The sequence below is a fragment of the Rhinatrema bivittatum genome, chromosome 2 (assembly GCF_901001135.1).
Source record: "Rhinatrema bivittatum chromosome 2, aRhiBiv1.1, whole genome shotgun sequence".
Classification (NCBI taxonomy): domain Eukaryota; kingdom Metazoa; phylum Chordata; class Amphibia; order Gymnophiona; family Rhinatrematidae; genus Rhinatrema; species Rhinatrema bivittatum.
Window position 1 is genome coordinate 494,117,926 of NC_042616.1, and position 18,966 is coordinate 494,136,891.

At 43.6% G+C, this 18,966-nt stretch overlaps 1 protein-coding gene across 4 annotated transcripts in view; it reads right to left on the reverse strand.

Moving 5' to 3' along the window:
- Positions 1-18,966, reverse strand: part of DSP (desmoplakin) — a 169,984-nt gene that overhangs the window by 82,280 nt on the left and 68,738 nt on the right. For all 4 annotated transcript variants that reach the window (XM_029590612.1, XM_029590610.1, XM_029590613.1 and 1 more), the window contains exons 5-11: positions 17,445-17,573; positions 14,912-14,962; positions 13,452-13,613; positions 10,772-10,876; positions 5,583-5,678; positions 5,074-5,199; positions 3,074-3,226 (exon numbers count right to left, since the gene is read on the reverse strand). In XM_029590612.1, the coding sequence (XP_029446472.1) occupies positions 3,074-3,226; positions 5,074-5,199; positions 5,583-5,678; positions 10,772-10,876; positions 13,452-13,613; positions 14,912-14,962; positions 17,445-17,573 (822 nt within the window). The remainder of the gene's footprint in view (positions 1-3,073; positions 3,227-5,073; positions 5,200-5,582; positions 5,679-10,771; positions 10,877-13,451; positions 13,614-14,911; positions 14,963-17,444; positions 17,574-18,966) is intronic.

The following is an 18,966-nucleotide window of genomic DNA, read 5'->3' on the forward strand; positions in this document are numbered from 1 at the left end:
GTCCAGCCCTCTGTGCGAAAGAACTACAAATGGCAGTGCGAACACCCAGGGCCGAGACCTCAAAAACCCTCTTTAGGTAGACTTCCAGCTTCCTATCCTGGAGGTCACGCAGGGCCGTCCCACCAGTGACCGGTATTGTAGTCCGTTTGGTAACCGCTGACACCGCTGAATCCACCTTAGGAACCCTGAGGAGCTCCAGGAAGTCCTCTGGAAGCGGATACAGTTTTTCCATCGCCCGGCCGACCCTGAGGGAGGCTTCGGGAGTATCCCATTCCCTGGCCAGGAGCTGTAGGAAGGTGGCGTGGGTGGGAAAGGCCCGGGATGAGGGGCGCAGGCCAGCCAGAACTGGATCCCCTTTCTTGCTAGAAGAGGCGACGACTGGCGCAGGGGGTCCTGGGGGGTCTAGGGGAGGCTTGAGGTCCAGCTCCTGCAGGATATGAGGGATTAGGTCCTCTAGCTCCTCCTTTTGAAAGATGCAGTTGAATTGCTCTTGAGTCACCTGAAGGAATGATTCCTGACAAGACAAGGCCTGCAGCTCGGAAATTCAGCGCACAGAACACATCGCCACCAGAAACAGCATTTTCAAGGTCAGTAAGCACAAGGAAAGGGAGTGCATTGGTCAAAACGTAGGACCCCGCAAAAAGTCCAAAACCAGATTAAGACTTAGACTTAGTTTTTGGGTACTTGCCAGGTTTGGCCACTGTTGGAAACAGGATGCTGGGTTTGATGGACCCTTGGTCTGACCCAATATGGCATGTTCTTATGTTCTTATCTTGCTGATTTTGTGGATTATTAGAAAGCTTGGTGTTAACATAAGGAGGAGGACCTGGTTGTTGGATTAATTGTTGGTCTTGTAAGTATCAAAGAGGAAGATAACAAGGCAGGAAATGGCCCAACAATGGAGATGGTGGAGGCCAATATATTAACAAATTCTTAGCATGATTAAGACTAAAATGGAGGGCAGTGCTAGAAAAATGATTGAAGGATAAGATAAAGACATGGGCATGTGGGGAACTGGTGTTGGGTTGTTGTGGGTCATGTATACTTATGAAAGCAAAGTGGAAAAATTGCAGACTGGATAGGCCAATTTTGTCATTTTCGGTTGTGATGTATAGGAAGAGTAATTACCAACAAGCCCATGGAGCTTGCAGGTCTGCAGGTATTTTGGTATTCAGTCTTACTGTTCATACTCCAGATCAGTCCAGACAAGTGGGTTTTGCATCCCTACCAGCAGATGGAGGCAGAGAACAAAAACTTTGAGGCATTGCTAAATAACCGAGAGCACCACCTGCAGTCCCTCATTATTTCTCTGTCTCCATCAGATAGTAGAGGTGCAACCCTGCAGTCTGACTAGTTTTAGTAAAAAGAAAACAAATAGAGGAGAAGATTTCGGATTTGACTTGTTGCTCCCTGAAGTGTTAGGCACCTTCATGGGCCATCCCTCGGGTGGAGCTGGGTGACCGGGGGGGGGTTGATAAACACTGCCTGTTTGTAGCCCTTTGGTGCCGGGGGCCTTGATTAGCGATGGGACTAGCTCCCTCGTGGCCTTCGAAGCCTCCTCCTGCCTGCCATCATCCCATAAAGGGAAGTATTCTTGTCTTTGTGGCCTTAAGTTGTTGAAAAAAAAAAAAAAGGTTAAAGTTCTAGCGGTGGTTATTATCTAAGTCAACTTAATTAATAGCAGGTAATGGACTTCTCCTCCAAGAACTTATCCAATCCTTTTTTTAAACACAGCTATACTAACTGCACTAACCACATCCTCTGGCAACAAATTCCAGAGTTTAATTGTACGTTGAGTGAAAAAGAACTTTCTCCGATTAGTTTTAAATGTGCCACATGCTAACTTCATGGAGTGCCCCCTGTCCAGAACACCGATCTACCCATGTTCATTGAATTTTGGCTTTTAACCATGGCCACTCCATGCAGGTTTACTCCGATGCAGCCATGTCACTGCTATTAGTGCTATTTCTGCTGCTCTGTGTAGGTTAGCACAATTTGTTCTTGAAAGCCCAATGCAGTCTTGTTACAGTTGTAAGGGTCATACCTGTTGCATTGTGCAGGTTACCCCAAAGCCTTCTAAGAAGCCTGATGTAGTCATACCACTGCTTTTGAGGTCATAAGCGCCACTCCGTGCAGGCTATCCCCATTAACTACCACCATGGCCTATGATGTCACTAATATTTGCTTCCGCTATCCCTTTACTTTTTGAAAACAAGTATACTATGTGTTCATCCCATACCCTTTTGAACTTCTTTACCATTTTAGTCTCCACCACCCCTTTGCAGAGCAGCATTCCAGGTATCCACCATCCTTTCCATAAAAAATAAAATTACTGACACTGTTCCTGAGTTTAGTGCAGACTTGCCTTTCTCTGGACTGATTCTAGCCTATTTCTGTCCCTTTGAAGGTATATCCTCCAGACCCAAACATAATATTCTTGGTGAGGTTTCACCAACAACCTGTAAAGAGGCATTATCACTGGTTTTTTTTGCTGATGGTTATACCTCTCCATATGCCACCACCTTTTCACATCATTTCACTACTGATCATCAGACATGATCATCCCAAGGTCTCTCCCCTGGTCGGTGCACATCATCTTCTCACTCCGCCCACCCCACCCCACCCCCACCCCCGTTGTGAATCTCTCCCTCAGATTTCTCTACTCCAAATACAAGACTCAGCACATTCTGGCACTGGATCTTAACTGTCAAGTATTAAACCATTCCTCGAGCTTTCTTGCTGTCTGATTCACTAAAGTTTTTTTCCTATTCTATGTCTATGGGAAAACACCTTGATGAAGCAGGCCTTTAAATTGCATCTCACTTTTTTTACGCTCTAATTTGCTAGATAAGGTTTTGCTTCTGTACAACAAGTTAGTCACCAAGAAACAACTAATTTTGTATTAAACCATGACACAAATTCTGTTTAGATATTTTGCGGAAACATTTAGACTCTCTCTCTGTTGAGGCGTCAACATTTGAGTTGGTTATTCTGAAGGAATTTTGTTCTGGATCCCAGAGGCAGAGAAAGGCTTCTTGCATGGTTCAGTTTTGCTTGGCACTGGGTAGTTTACCTGTTCCTGTTTGTAGTCACACAGAGCCTTGAGGACAATGGGTTTGTTGCTCCTATAATCTGGGTTACGGGGTTTCAGCTGAACAATCTTCTTAGACTTATTCACCAAGTTTTGCACTTGCCTCTTGTACTCAAGAATTTTCTCTCGTTCTCGCTGTTAAATAAAGAAATAAATATTTTGAGGTAAAATTGCTGTTAAAAACAAAATCTTATTTTTAGACCTATGTATTTAAAAAAAATTGAGGCCATTTTAATTAGCCTCCATTTAACAATATTTAATACAATTTTTTTTTAACAAAGAAAATTATACCCACAATGCTCCAGGTCACACAAATGTAAATCTGCAGGCAGAGGCAGAAGAGATAGCAGATAAAAAAGGCCTTAAGGGGCAGCATGGGGATCAAAGCTAATTCCACTGCACTTTGTGCACCGCTGATGCACTTAAGGCACTAATGATAAGCATTTTTATAGATTTATAGATATATGCTTGCACACTTGGATAATGGCGTTTAAATGACTATGGAAAATTGTGTGTGGATATTACCTGTCATATTTTGACATTTTATGCTTTGACATGTAATCCACCTTGTACAGTATTATTGAGAAAGGCAGACTAGAAACGTATAAATAAATAGCTGTGAAAGTGAGACCATAGAAAAAGACCAACCCAGTCAGATGGCAGAGCCTGAGGGAAGCAGACTGGAAATGGTGATGCAGTCTGTCCAAAAGGGCAGTCTAGAAGGCCAGAGGGCTTTCTACTTTATAGGGATGTGAATCGTTTTTTGACGATTTAAAATATCGTCCGATATATTTTAAATCGTCAAAAATCGTTAGAGCCGCGATACAATAACAATTCCCCCGATTTATCGTCAAAAAATCGTAAATCGGGGAAAGGGGGGAGGGCGAAAAAACCGGCACACTAAAAAAAACCCTAAAACCCACCCCGACCCTTTAAAATAAATCCCCCACCCTCCCGAACCCCCCCAAAATGCCTTAAATTACCTGGGGTCCAGAGGAAGGGTCCCGCTGTGATCTTCCACTCTTGGACCTCCGGTGCTTGTAGAAATGGCGCCGGCGCTACCTTTGGTTTTTCCGTACGGAAAAACGATTCGCGGCAGGAGATCGCTCCTGGACCCCCGCTGGACCCCCAGGGACTTTTGGCCAGCTTGGGGGGGGCCTCCTGACCCCCACAAGACTTGCCAAAAGTCCCTGGGGGTCCAGCGGGGGTCCGGGAGCAATCTCCTACGCTCCTGACCTCGGGGGACAAAAACCAAAATGGCACCGGCGCTACCTTTGCTACAGGTCAAAGGTAGCACCGGCGCCATTTCTACAACGCACAGGAGGTCCGAGAGTAAAAGATCACACCGGGACCCTTCCTCTGGACCCCAGGTAATTTAAGGCATTTTGGGGGGGTTCGGGAGGGTGGGGGATTTATTTTAAAGGGTCGGGGTGGGTTTTAGGGTTGTTTAGTGTGCCGGTTTTCCCGCCCTCCCCCCCACTGGACCCCAGGTAATTTAAGGCATTTTGGGGGGTGGGGGATTTATTTTAAAGGGTCGGGGTGGGTTTTAGGGATGTTTTAGTGTGCCGGTTTTCGATTTTCACGATTTTCAAAAAACCCAAACGGCAACGATCCGATTCCCTCCCCCTCCCAGCCGAAATCGATCGTTAAGACGATCGATCACACGATTCACATCTCTACTACTTTATCGCAATATCCTAACTTAACAAGCTACTGCAATGCTGGCAGTCTACTTATCTTTTTTTTAGAACATTAAGCACCTTAACAGAAGCAACACAGCAATAAATGTTTTAATGATGATGTTAACCAATGAAAGGCTTCACTGTTAGAGACTGACTCCATCTGGAGTCAGTGTTTCATGTTCTGACTACCACCTTCAATTATATCTCCAGTTGACATGGCCTAACAAGGTTGACCCTCCATCTTCCCCTTGGTTCTGTTGCACTGTATGTGCCTAAGTGCTGTTCCCTCAGTGCTGGTACCTCCAGATCCTTGATCATATCCAGCAAACGCTGCAGTGGTGTGTTCTTATCAGAAAGGTATTTCTTCCTGATAGAGTCTTGCAGATTCTTTAGATAGGCTTCGGTGCTTTGGGCCTCTTCAAAAAACTAAGGAAAAAAATAGCAAGCAAAAGGGTCAATACCAAATGAAATGCCATGCTGGGAAGGCATGAAACTAAGAAGAGCTTTTCACAGAATGTAAAGAAAAAAATAGGGCTGTACACAATTTAGATGTTCCAATGGATAATATTGAAGGACATTCTAATGCCAGCTCACAACTGGGGAGCTACAATCTCCAAATAGCCATACTAGTGATTTGCTTTTTTTTTTTTTTTTTTTTAACAGAGTTTAAGAGCTAACCCCCTTTAAACAGACTGCAAAACTAAGTCAAGCATCATGGACGAACTAAAACTGATATCTTTAGAGGAAGGCCGACAAATAAAATCTTGAATTAATATGACCCTAACACATATCAGATACCAAGAGCTCACCTGAAAGTAGGCAGCGTTTTCCTTCAGATGGATATCAATACATTTGGTGATCTGAAGAATCCAGCTCCACTGAGTCTGTAGGGTGTCCATATATGCCTGCAAAGACATCAAGAATTGTTGTAAGGTTGGATCACTTGACTACAATCATGGCTTTACTTAACCTCCATTTGAAGATTGTTTTATGTGGGTAAAAAGGATTTTACCCAGGTTAATCGGCAGGATGTTACAGAACACCACACGTACTGTTAACTGCAATAAGAGGCAGCATCCCTGGGGATGTAGGAGAGAAAAGCGTGCGCAGATTGCATTTTCCACTCTAATCACATTATTTTCTATTCAAAAAAGGATGCACAGAAAAAAGCAGGTGCAAATGTCCACAGATACTTCCTACCTGCGGCAAGTTTCAAAGTGGAAGCACGTGTGGACTTTTCACTTTAAAAACTTGGAGCAAAGTCCACGGATGCCAAGCGCCTTAGCATTCTGTCACAAAATAAAGAGTTAGAAAAACGCCCTTGACATGAACTATGTAATTAAAAGGGGCAATTTTCAAATGTGAGTTTAGGAGAAAGTCCACAGGGTATTTTTCACCTGCAGATGTTGCTCCAATTTTTTAGGCGAAAATGCATATGTTCTTTTCCTTTCAATTGTGCCGCTACCAAGTATTTGCATCTTCTTTTTCTGCATATCCTTTTTCTTGCAAAATAATGCATATAGCTAGGAAAATGTGATCTGCATGCATGCTTTTCCTGCCCTAACTAAACACACCTCCAGGAAAGCATCTCTGCCTGTGAATGCCATCACATGCGGACTTCACTGATACACTGTTATCAGGGAACTCATTTTCAGTTTTAATTTTATTTTTCCTGGGAATGTATCAGTGTTTTCTCCTGTTTTGTTGGTTATAACACACATCAACAAATGCCTGGGGAAAAAAAATTGAAAATGAGCTTCCTTGTTCATTATCTATTGATTATGCTTCTGTTCTTTTTAACAAAAGCATTCACATCTTTCCAACTGAGTCACCCTCCCAAAACAATAACCGTACAAAATATATAGTGAAACATTAGGGCTGCAGCTTTATTAAACAATATAACAATCATCACAACCAATTTGAAAGTTAAAACTCCAACCCCTCAGATTGATATAAGTACATAAGAAATTGTACAACTACTAGCCAACAGCCATGTCCCTTCTAGGGCTACTAGCTGAATGAAAGTCTGCTCCCGAACTCAGCCACCTGACTAGTTAGTAAAGATTTAGCCATAATGAGCTACCTGTACCCTACAGCTCATTTTAAGCAATGCCCTGTAACCTGTGCTGTCACTAGGCTGAACACATACATGAATCATTGCTGGAGTCCCAAAACACCCATTACTCCATGGTGGTATCACTCAGAGTTCTGAGTAACCCTGGAACCAGCTCTAAAAGATAAGGGATGACACCTGGGAAGCTGGAATGCTTAAACCCTACTTCACCTATGACAAAGCAAAAAACTTACCCCAGCTTAATCACCCCACTAACAGGTCGATACTGTAACGTGCGGTTGAAGATTTCCAGTCTGTAACGTGCTGGGAACGCACAATTCGGACGCGTAAGGCGATCCAGCGATACAGTCTCCAGTTTCGCGCGTCCTTAGCGCTTCTTAAAACAGACGCATAACCCTTTCCGCACGCAGCATGTATATGATATGTAAATGAACGAATTAGCTGTATAATGAAGGAATTAGCTATTCCCCTCCAATACTGTAACGCGCGCCCTGCCATTTTGCCCCGCGTTTAACCTGCTAACTTACCGCCTACCCCTACCCCTGCGTTAGAGGCAGGGGTAAGGGTAGGCGGCAAGCTTTCCCCCAGCCCCCTCTCACCTGCCCTGGCCGCGTCCATGGATGCTGGCCTCCGGGGCAGCCCCAGTCCTCCCCCCTCCTCCCGAAGAAAAAAAAAAGCGAAAAAAAAAAGTTGCGAGAGAGAGAGAGAGAGAGAGAGGGGAGAGGACGGCAATCCTATGCTCGGCGACTTACTTTTGCAGCCCCCCTCCTCCGGACATCATGGCTTCCCCCGTGCCAGTTCCCCCTCCCCTCCTCCCGGAGCAAGGCTGCTTTTCGCGCCCTGCTTCGGGAGGAGGGAAGAAGGAACTGGCAGTGTAAAGCGACGAAGCGACTCACCTTTTGCAGCACCTTCCGGACATCGGACGACCTCTCCTGCTGCTCGCGAAGATGGACGCCTACACGGCCGCTGAAGACGTGACATCACATGCCTGACGCCAAACGTCGTGACGTCACGTCTTCAGCGGCCGTGCAGGCGTCCATCTTCGTGGAGGCAGGAGAGGTCATCCGATGTCCGGAGGGGGCTGCAAAAGTAAGTCGCTTTGAGCTTTTCACACCCTGCTTCGGGAGGAGGGGAAGGGGAACTGGCACGGGGGGAAGCCACGATGTCCGGAGGGGGGCTGCAAAAGTAAGTCGCCGAGCGTAGGATTGCCGTCCTCTCCCCTCTCTCTCTCTCGCAACTTTTTTTTTCCGCTTTTTTTTTGCTTCGGGAGGAGGGGAGAGGGGACGGCAATCCCGACTTCCTGGTATCTGTCATTTCAAATGACATTTGAAATGACAGATACCAGTGTGGCCGTGAAGCGTTAGGCCCGAGCACCCAGGTTACTGTATAGGCGCTCTATACAGTAAAATGGGTTGCGCGGGCCTAACGCTTCCCTAACACTTCGCAGACGCGGCATGCATTTGCATGCAATTAGAAGAGAGTATCGAGCGGTAGGTGAAGAGAACTGTGTGTGCGGGGAACGAGGGTGCGCCAGGCACTGCCGCACTCTTTCTACCGCGGCCTTAGAGTATCGACCTGTAAAGTAGCAAAACAAAACCCCTCAATTACCCATAAAAACACAAATTGGGAGGGAGGAAAGGAAAGCTGACAGCAGCCGAACCGGTGAGATTTTAGGCAGGTAACTGAGACCACTGACATTGCCCATTCTCACAGCCACTCTCTGACTGGTCAGTAGCCACTTAACTTCTTCAGGCTGCCCTCACTTCTTGTCAGGAACACCATCATAGCTCAGCACAGCAAAGGTAAAGTGGGGGAAGCAGTCTTTTACTTAAAGAATAAACAGGGGAGGGCTCCTGCTCAGTGAGGGGCCTGGCCATGTTATAATCACCCCAGCTGCACCAGGGGCTCCCACTATCAGCTCTTCTAGATGGGTATCAATAAAACATACATAATAAAATAATAAATAACATCGTAACATAGAAGACAATATCAAAACATGAAACAGTAAGTCAAACATGGCACCAACTATGATAAAACTGAGCATCAAATATTATAAAACCAAACCTTCAGCAGAGCCTCACATATATATATATATATATATATATATATATATATATATATATATATGTAGTTTGGCTTAGGCTTAATGATGATGCTGGCTTTATTTTTTTATATATATTCCACTGTGTGTGTGTATATATATATATATCATATATATATAATATATATATATATATATATATATATATATATATATATATAATATATATATATATACATATATATATATATATACATACATACATACACACATACACACACACACAGTGGAATATATATAAAAAAATAAAGCTCCTCACAGATCCTGCATTTCAAAAACAGAGCCCACATTTTAAGTTTAAGCATCGAAGGCCTGCACAGAAAGAAAAGCCTTCCACTGTGTCCTAAGATTTTTAGATCAGCAGGAAACAAGTTCTATAGACAAGGACCAAGAGCAGCAAACGTCCATTCACGAGATCCAGCCAATCTCACTTGTTTTAGAGATGGCACAGCTAAAAGGTTACGGGAAGGAGATCTTAATGTTCTGAAAGGCCGATAAATCTTTAAAACTGAATTAAAACACACAGGAGCCAAACCATTTAAAATTTAAAAAAACAACATGGTTATTTTAAACTTGAACCTTCACATATAGAAAGCCAATGCAGTTCATATAAAACTGGCATAACGTGAGTTCTAAGATGGTCACCAGTGACGACACAACAGTGGTTTTCACAGCCTGAAGCGCTTTTAGCGTCGACATTGGGAGGCCGCATATAATAAATTACATTTATCTAAAGCTGAGATCACAAGTGCTTGTATCAACTGTCCTAAAACTGCATTAATTTAAAAAAGGTTCCAGATTTCGTAACATCCTCAGTTTTAAAAAGGCATTCTTCACCATATACTTTGAGTTGGAAAGAGAGAGCAGAATCAATTTGAACACCTGGAGGACCATATTCAAAAGCATTTATCTGGCTAACTCAGAAGCTAGTCAGTTAAATGAATATTTTAGCCTTCTAACTTAGAAGCATTCCAGGAGTGTAACTGGGAGAAGGTGAGTTAGCCAGCTAACTCCGATATTCAGAGTTAGCTGGCTAGGTGTGGTCAGGCCAAAGACCTGTCCTAAAGTTAGGAGACTATAGTTAGCCAACTAACTTTATGATAGCTATATTCAATAATACGGTTTCACTATTGAAGGCATCTCCAAAGTTAACCGGATAATTTTATCCGGTTAACTTTGCTAGCTGGACTGTGTCTGAATATGGATTTCCTAAATACCAGACCTGAAAGGATGCAGAAATATTCAATCTTTCACATGATAAAGCCAGAGGAATATTTGAAGGGGGAAATTTGGCTAACAGGATAATCTCAGTTTTCTTTACATTTAACTCTAGCTTATTTTCAGCTATCCACTGAGTGAAAGCGGAAAAACACTTCGCAACAGTAGCTAAAGCTCCAGATACAGATGCCAAAACTGAATATCATCAATATACAGTCTACATCCTACCTCTAGCAAGTAGTTAACAAACTGGATAGATATAAATGTTAAGGAGTGTGACCGATGACACCAATCCCTGGGGTAGACCTATATTCAACATGAACAAAGACGATACCGTCTGACCTCAAGCTAACTCTCTGATTTCATTCCCAATGAAAAGATGCAAACCAGGACAAAACTGTAGAGGAGATATCCAAATTCCTTAAAACGAGTCGATATGAATGAGAGCTTTAGCGTATCAAATGCCAAAGAGCTGTCAAGTAGTATAAGAAAGTGTCTTCTCTCCCCATTAAAGCCACAATGGAATGCACTGAAATAGAGAAGAGCAAAGCTTCTGGGTTATACTTCCCTAGCACTGTAACATGACTGGCTTGAAAAAAACTCACCTCAATTTTATCAGATGCCGGGTGCTGATTTAGCACAAGCTGGTCACACTCTTGTTTAAGTTTGTTGAGATCCTTTTCTTTTACTTCCAGCTGGCTCATGAGGGTCTAAAAACAAAAAGAAAAAAATGTTAACAAAATACAAAGCCAGCAGCTAACACATCTCAAGCCAGCAGTGACCCAAAGACATCTGCAAGTTATTCCGTGGTCAATGAGAAATGATGGTTGGTTTCAGTTCGGTTCCCGGTGGATGTGTTATTAGCAGGACAACTGATACCTTAGCAGAGAGAGGGAACACAGATGATACGGGTGCAGAGGCTGAACTCCTCTCTCACCCATAAAGGCAGGCCCCTCCAGAGAAGGGTTGAGGCACATTGGCAAGGTGGGGTTGGGGGAATCTGCACTGCCACCGAGTTACCTTTTTTCTGAATAATTTGAGGAATTAGATTTTCAATACACTTATGGCCCGGTTTTCAAAAGGATTTATGCAGAGAAGCTGGGTTAAATCTACGTTTGAGAATCAGTATGGGGGCTCTTTATACACTTAAGGGTGAATTTTAAAAGAGTTGCTAGCATTAAAAGGTCCATATACACGGGTATCTGGGTAGATTGCGAACATCTCGTATTTTCAAATGGTCTGATTCTGCACATATATGTGCATGCACCAGCAGCCCAATGTGCAGAAAAAGGGGTGGAGTTAGGGCGTGTCAGGAGCGATCACAGATGGGGCCGACATATACGCACGTAAATATGGATTTTAAATTCAATGCCCACAGCGAGCATCGGGCTGTTACCTGCACTTAGTTATTTCTGCTCTTGACGGGGTGTAAGTCTGAAGAAAACTCATTTTAGGCCTAAAATGACTGGGTGAGCGATCTGGGTAAACTGAAGGAAGTGCAGTCTGAAGACCCAGGAGGGCTTCGAAGACCAAGAAATAGACTGGGCAAACTGGTGGACTACTGGGTCAAACTGGCTATTTCCTTCATGCGCATGTTTTAAAATCTGCTTAGCTGCGTGCGTTAAAGGCGACAAATTCCTAAGAAAGATACATGAGCAAATGCTCTTTGCGTAACTGCTTAAAATTAGGAGCGCACATATGCGTGCTAGGTGTATTTTAAATAGTGCGCTCATACTTGCATGGATGATTTAAAATTCCTGTGCACGTGCACTCGCATGCCCATATGTGTGTATATGAGCTCTCTCGTTTTAAAGGTTACCATCATTATAGTTAGGCATTCCGGGGGCAGAGACAGAACTTACCTGCACACTTTTGATTGCTGGAAATGTGTGTGTAAATGTACATGCACGAAGGTTCACCCGCTCGAGAGCAGACGTAACTTTGTGCAGGTATGCTGGCGTCAGGTTCCACGCATCTTTCAAAGCCGATTTATAAGCACAATCCCACTTTGAAAATTCAAGCTAAAGTCTACAGTCAAAAATGTTATTCCTGCCCAGTTGCTTTAGCTGTTTTTCCTTTACCTGTGCTGTCACCAGCTAGACAAGAGCATGCGCCACTGTGACAGGATGGGATTTTGGCTTAGTAACAAATAATTATGAAATAAATTGGTTTAGAACAGAGAGAAACAAAGAACACAAATTAAAATCAATGGAGGGGGAAATACTGTCAAAAACCAAGGGTGTTTGCAGTTTTAAGGGCAATAGTTATAGTTGCTGCTTTTTAAATATTTTTTTTCTAGTGCATTATTCAAGGGCCTGCGTACAGCTAAAGCCTGCAGGTACTTTAAACCAAGATCCTAGTCTGTCATAGCAGAGCATGCTCTTTCATAGCTGGAGACATCACAGATAAAAGAAAAACAGCTGAAGCAGCTAGATCGGAATAATACCTTTGTTCCAAAGCAGACACTTCTGAGACTACAAAGGCCTTGTTCCTTGGACAATGACAGGAAGAAGTAATCTTCATAGCCCTGAAAGCATTCATCCTTGAATAATCAAAGCAGGGATGGCGCATCCCAATAGGCGAACTAGGCGGTCGTCTAGGATGCCAGCCATTAGGGGGCGGCAAAGAGCAGCCATGTGGGGCCGCGAGCAGAGCCCATTCCACTCACAGCCGAGAGGAGTAGAGACTCGGCAGGCAGCAAGTGGCAGAGACTTGGCATTCTGCGAGCAGCCCCTATCCTGCTCGAGGCCAAGAACTGCAGACCCTCTGCGGTCCGCAAGCAGGATGGATGCTGCATGCGGCCGAGAGAAGCAGAGGCTTGGTACTTATCCCGCTCGCAGCGAGAAAAGCAGAGACTCGGCAGGCTGCGAATGGCAGCTCTATGTATGTGTGTGAGTGAGAGGGATTGTATGTGTACGAGAGAGCAATGGTGTTAGTGAGAGAGAGGGAGGGAGCCTGTGTAAGGGTGCATGAGTGAATGAGACAAGGAACCTAAATGTGTGTAAGAGAGGGGGGACTGTCTGAGTGAATGAGGTCAGGGCCAGAGTCTGAGCCTGGAGCGGGAGGGTGGGGGCAGGCGCATGGCAGAAGGTTCACCTAGGGTGCCTAATACCCTTGCACCAGCCCTGAATCAAAGGCATTATTCCACCCAACTGCTATGTTACTTTTCCTTGAAAAGCTATTCTCCAATATTTTGGAAAGCAAGATCTTATCTGTGTGAGGGAGCTCAGTATGAGCATTTCTGTATCGTGTTCTATGTTGAAGCTGTGCCAGTGCTTAACTCACTGAGAAGGCCTCCTGTTTCCTAGGAATATCTGTGTTCCTGTCGCTCCAGTCGTAAAGCAGCTCTTCCTCCTCACGGTCATTGATCCACATAATCTCTCGGGACGTGGCTTGGATGATGGCTTGAAGCTGGCGCAGCTGATCCATTCGTTCGAAGGAGGCTTTCTAAAAAAAAAAAAAGGTCATGCAAAAGACAATACAATACCACAAGAAAAGCATCAGGGTTCTGGGCTGTAATCTTCAGTTTCTCATGACTCCCCTTAGAGGAAAATAATACTAAAGTGACAAATTGTTTGGGAATACAAAAAAAAACTGCTGTTATGAGAAGAGGTTCATGTGAGAGTTATTAAATAATGTTCAGGAACAATGGACCTGTTCACTACCTAAGTCACCATATAAAACACCCCTTCTAACTTATATTGCCAGGAACACTTTGGGCTCATTTTAAACCATTTATAAAGGGGTGATGTGAGCCTGCAGGTTGGAACTTTATTCATAAGAAAAGCCTGATCTGCCAGGCCAGTTGTTTCCAGCCAGTGGAATTCCAAAAAAGTCCCATTCCCAATGGCTGGAATGGGATCCAAAAGTTTTTATACTGTTCATGAAATACATTTTATAGGTTATGACACATTCGGGTAGCACGAGACAGGTTCTAAGTCTCTGTACTATTTAAAAGCACAGCTGACACCAAAAATGGCATCTTCTCACTACTTGCAGAATGCTGGTAACTCCACTGGCAGGGCCTGTAGCTGCTCAAAACCCTCCCGAATAAAATGAAGGAAATGGCGGGTGAAAGAGAGGGCATGAAACGTAAGGGGCCAGATGCACTAAAGAGCTTCTCTCATCTTCTGACCATGGGAAAAAATGCTTAGCCCATTAGGCTCCAGCAGACACTTTATTTTCTAATCACAGAGACATGAGCAGAGCATTTCCCTGGGTTAATACCAATTTACCCAGGTAAAATGGCTTTTTGAAAACTGCTCGCCCTGCGTGCAGCCAGAAGTAGGTGCGATGTGCAATAATGCAGGCACTTTTACCCGTATTGTGAAGAAGGGTTCCCAGGGCGGGGTTAGGCCAGGGAAAGATAACAACAAGCTTAGTTTAGCATTTTCAAAACTATGCCTGTTTTCCTCAGAAAAAGCAGGTGCAAACTTCTGCTGGTGATTTTTCCCTAGACAATATTCAAAGGGAAAGTATGCTTGTACCTTCACTTTGAAAATTAGTACAGAAGTCCGTGGGTAAAAACTCCCATAGACTTTGCACCTTCGCAGGTGCTTTAAAAGCTGCTCTAAAAATTTACAAATGAAACCTCTTACAAACTTTTGTCAGGCGCTGCAATTCTCACATCAAGAACGTCATTCAGAAAATAAATACAGGGAAGCCATCAAAGCATGAAGAGGCATCCAGTTCCTTTACCGGAAACCAAGCTGCTAAGAAAGATTTAAGTAGCATTCTGCACGTACCAGTAAGCTATCGTATTCTTCCTCCAGTTGATAAATTGCACCTTTTTCACGCTAAATCAAATAAATTGTAAAAAATTAAAAAAAGGATCAGTGATATGTAAATAAACACAGAGATTGCTAAACTTATTGAGGTGTGATCAAAATGCACCCTGTCACATCCACTACCTTTTAGGGTCTTAGGCCATTAAGAGATCTGAATTTTTGGCATTTTATTTTCCATAAGTGCAAATAAAAAAATGCTATATGCTAGTTCTGACCTTTTGGGGGTCAAATGCTTGCAAAATTGTTTCTGAACACACATGTGGGTTGAAATGGGCGTTGTGCTATGGGATAAGTTGTCATTCTCTATGGTACGGTGAATGATGGGGCCAGAGCGAGCAAATTATATCTTAAAAACATTTTCAAGTTGAATCCAAAAACACAGTGGAGTCTTTGTGACTGTTTTAAAACAAAATATACAAGCTCACCTTACTGAAACATGCCTGTATATATTTTTATGACTTTATTTTACAATGACCTTGTAATTTTACTATTGCATGAACCCGAGACTGATTCAGCAAGAGGATTTTTTTTTCCATGTTTTGTACTCTTGGGGAAGTTCCTGACAAAGTAAATCCTGGGCTTTAGATAAAAAAATGGCGACCAAACTATTAGATAATTGCCCAGAGGTAGCGGAATATCTCAGAGACATGCATGTGAGCTACCGTCATGGGTCACGAGGCATCTCTCCGCTTGCCTCCATGCACAAGGCTGGAGAGGCCAGAAGCAGCTGTATGTGCTGCCTGCACTGAGATCCAAAGCAGAGATGAAACCAAATCCAGCAAAGGTGAAAGCCAGAAACTGAATTTAAAACCCAGATCTGTTTTCCAATTAAAGGTTGAAACAAACCAATGCATGCATTGCCCTCCAGTACCTAACCCAAAAAGATTCCAAAAACTGAACCTAAACATTGGGGAATGTACAGGACGGAGTGACTTTAAGGCAAAAATGAAGGGTATCTTTGTAAAAATGCAACTGGTGATGAGAAAAGAAAGATCTGCAGTAACAGTCACATATCAGAAATGGAGATGAAAAAAAAAATAAAATATATATATTTATATATATATATATCTTCTAGTTATTTTACTGATCAGAGCATTTTACCACAGCTAAGTCCTTTCCTAAAAGTACTCTTGTAGTCAGTTCAGATGTTTCTGTTAGGAATATGCATTCATTTAAAAAAATATGCAAAATGTGACAAATATGGTCAATTTGTTTCTTTTTGGGGGCCTTGAAACAAACTGAGGGCTCTACCAAATGAAAAGAACCATATGGGTTACATTTGTTTAAAAAGAGTGCATTGGGACTAGAGGCTGGGGCCTCGCCTAGGGCATAGGGCATAGGCCCAAAGCAGGGGTTGTGGCCTAGCCTTAGCGTGATGCCAGGGTCTCGAGTGAGAGGCGAGCACCCGAAAACATCACCTACCTGATCCGTCAGGTATCCAATGAAGCAGCCAAGCCGAGTCTCAACACCTGGGCCTTGGCCGGAGCCCAGACCAATGCTTCGGCCCGACCCAAAGGCTGGATCCCCATGCCCTGGCCCAAGCCCAGGCCTGATACCGGGGCCCAACCTGGAGGCCAGGGCCCAGGCCTGATGCCATGGCCTGGAGGCCGGGGCCCGATGCCAGAGCCTTAGCCCGGAACCAGGACCAATGCTGGGGGCCAGCCCAGAGAGCGCAACCCAAAGAAGAAGATGACGGTTTCATCATAGCTGTGAGGCCTGGGTTCCAGGTCTGGTTCTGACTGTAGGCTGAGGCCCTGGCGTCGGGACCCAGCCTCCAGGTCAAGCTGCAGCATTGGGCCTGCACCCAGCTCCTTGCATAGGCCGAGGCAAAGATTGTGGCACCCTACTGCGGCCTACACAAGGCTTCGGCTTTGGCCAAGGACTAGGCCTCACTGGCAGATCCCTACCAGACCGGGTTAAGTGGGGGCTGGGTGGGAGGGATGAGTGGTGAAACCGGAGGCATTGGGAGGCCCCATTTTCTTTTTTTTGTTTGTTTTGGGGGGGGGGGGGGGGGGGTGTTAATGTTTGATTCCTTTTTTTTTTTTTTTTTTACACCAATGAAACAAATCAAACGTTCCACAAACCGAAATTTGTGGGGAAAAATCCTCCCAAAAACGAACCAAAAAACAAAAAAAAATTTTTTATCCCTGGACTCCCCTAGTTCCTTTCTCAGGAGTTCTGACAGGCGAAATGATCATCATTCTAACAATGTTTGAGTCTGAGATTTAATGGCTCGCTCTCTGCCCATGCGTGTGTCTAATTGGGGATTCTTGTTTTCTATGAAAAGTAGAGAGAGAGATGGAAACAGATGCTAAATTCATGGCACTGGGGGCATTTTACCCTGGCAGGTCTCTTGGCTTTGTTATTTATTCCTCCCCCCTCCCTTCCCGCAATGAAACATTTTAAGGAACAGCTGACACTGCAGTAAATCAGGTGGGAAAACTGAAGAAATAGGTCAAACTCATTACACGATCAAAAGAAGTCAGACTACCAGATCTGCCTTGATCTTGTCCAGCTCCCAGCGATATTCTGCAATGGCATTGTGGAGCTTCCTGTGGTTGCCAATCTGCTGCTCCACAGACGTTGCGTCAAAACCCCAGTCCACTATCTCCATCACACGCTAGGAAAGAAAAAAAAATAATAATGGGAAAATACGTTTTTCTTTTGTTTCTGATTTAAAAAAAAAAATCAAACAATCAATCTATAGATCATCGACCGTAAAAATAAATCAGTTCAAGAGACTTCAAACCTGGGTACAAAAATGATTCAGTCATTTACAAAGCAGAACTTTAATGCTCTTCCCGCCCATTAGTGCCACGTCAAACTTCAAAGGGGTTTGTGAGAAAATTAAGATCAGTAATGAACATGAGTTCTAGTGGTCGAATCGGTTGTGGAAAAATCTGGATTCTTGCTGGCTGTGATGCATTTTATTGGCTCAGCAAAGAATGAAGTGATACATGAGGGTTTGAGACTATACGCATCTCATTTTCAAAAGAGACTTTATCTGGTCTCAAAAGCTCACATTGGACACCAGTTTGGATGATTCTAACCTGCTAAGAATCGATAAGAGACAATAAGGCAGTGCTCCTAACCCTTAGTACACAGAATTAAGCTGAAGTGATCTGAAATGAAACAGATGGAAAAGCTACTACTACTACTACTTATTTCTAAAGCACTCCTAAGACATACACAGCACTGTACAAATACACATAAGAGGCAGTCCCTTCTCTAAGAGCTTACAATCTAGTCAAGATAAACATACTGCATGTGGTAAAGAATCTACAGGAAATGTATTTAATATACTGAAGTAGCTAACATTTAAAAGCAGTCTCTAAAAAGTGAATTTTATTTTTTAGACTGTCTTTGTTTTCACTGAAGTATGTGTTTATAAACGGCCCTGCTTACAACACTCTCTTACCCAGTATGGTACGAGCATTTAAGGACATAAAGAGTCAAGTTAAGCTCTGTAGACTGGCACAGATCCCCCAAGCAGGGTGGATTAATGCAGTATAAAAAGCCAGACAGAGACAACCAATTCAACGTTCCTGTGCATAAATCCCATCTTTGCCATTCTGTGCTCAGGAGTTGATGACTTGAGAACAGTCAAGTGATGGCCTGCCATTATCCCTTCTTCTCACCAGCTCCCATGTACAAAACAGCTCTTTAAAGGGAGACATTTCACCTATTTAAAAGTCTCTTGGGCACTAAGTAAATTCCAAAGTTTGTCCACCTTGTCAAGAGGAGGAACCAGGGAAAAGCAAGCACCGATCAGAATTACTCGGCACAAAATGTCAACAACGTACAATGGGTCTATAGACATGCATCAATATCTCTGGGCTACACACATTTCCTTCCTGACATTTTGAATGCAGTCTTGTTGTTTATTGTAATTTCTTTGGGCAGTTTATTCCAGCTGCAGTGACCAGCTATGAAAGATATTATCTCCTGATCCTAATAGCTATTTTATTCCAATTGGCTGAAACTTCACAGCTTCCAGTGACTTACAGCTGTCC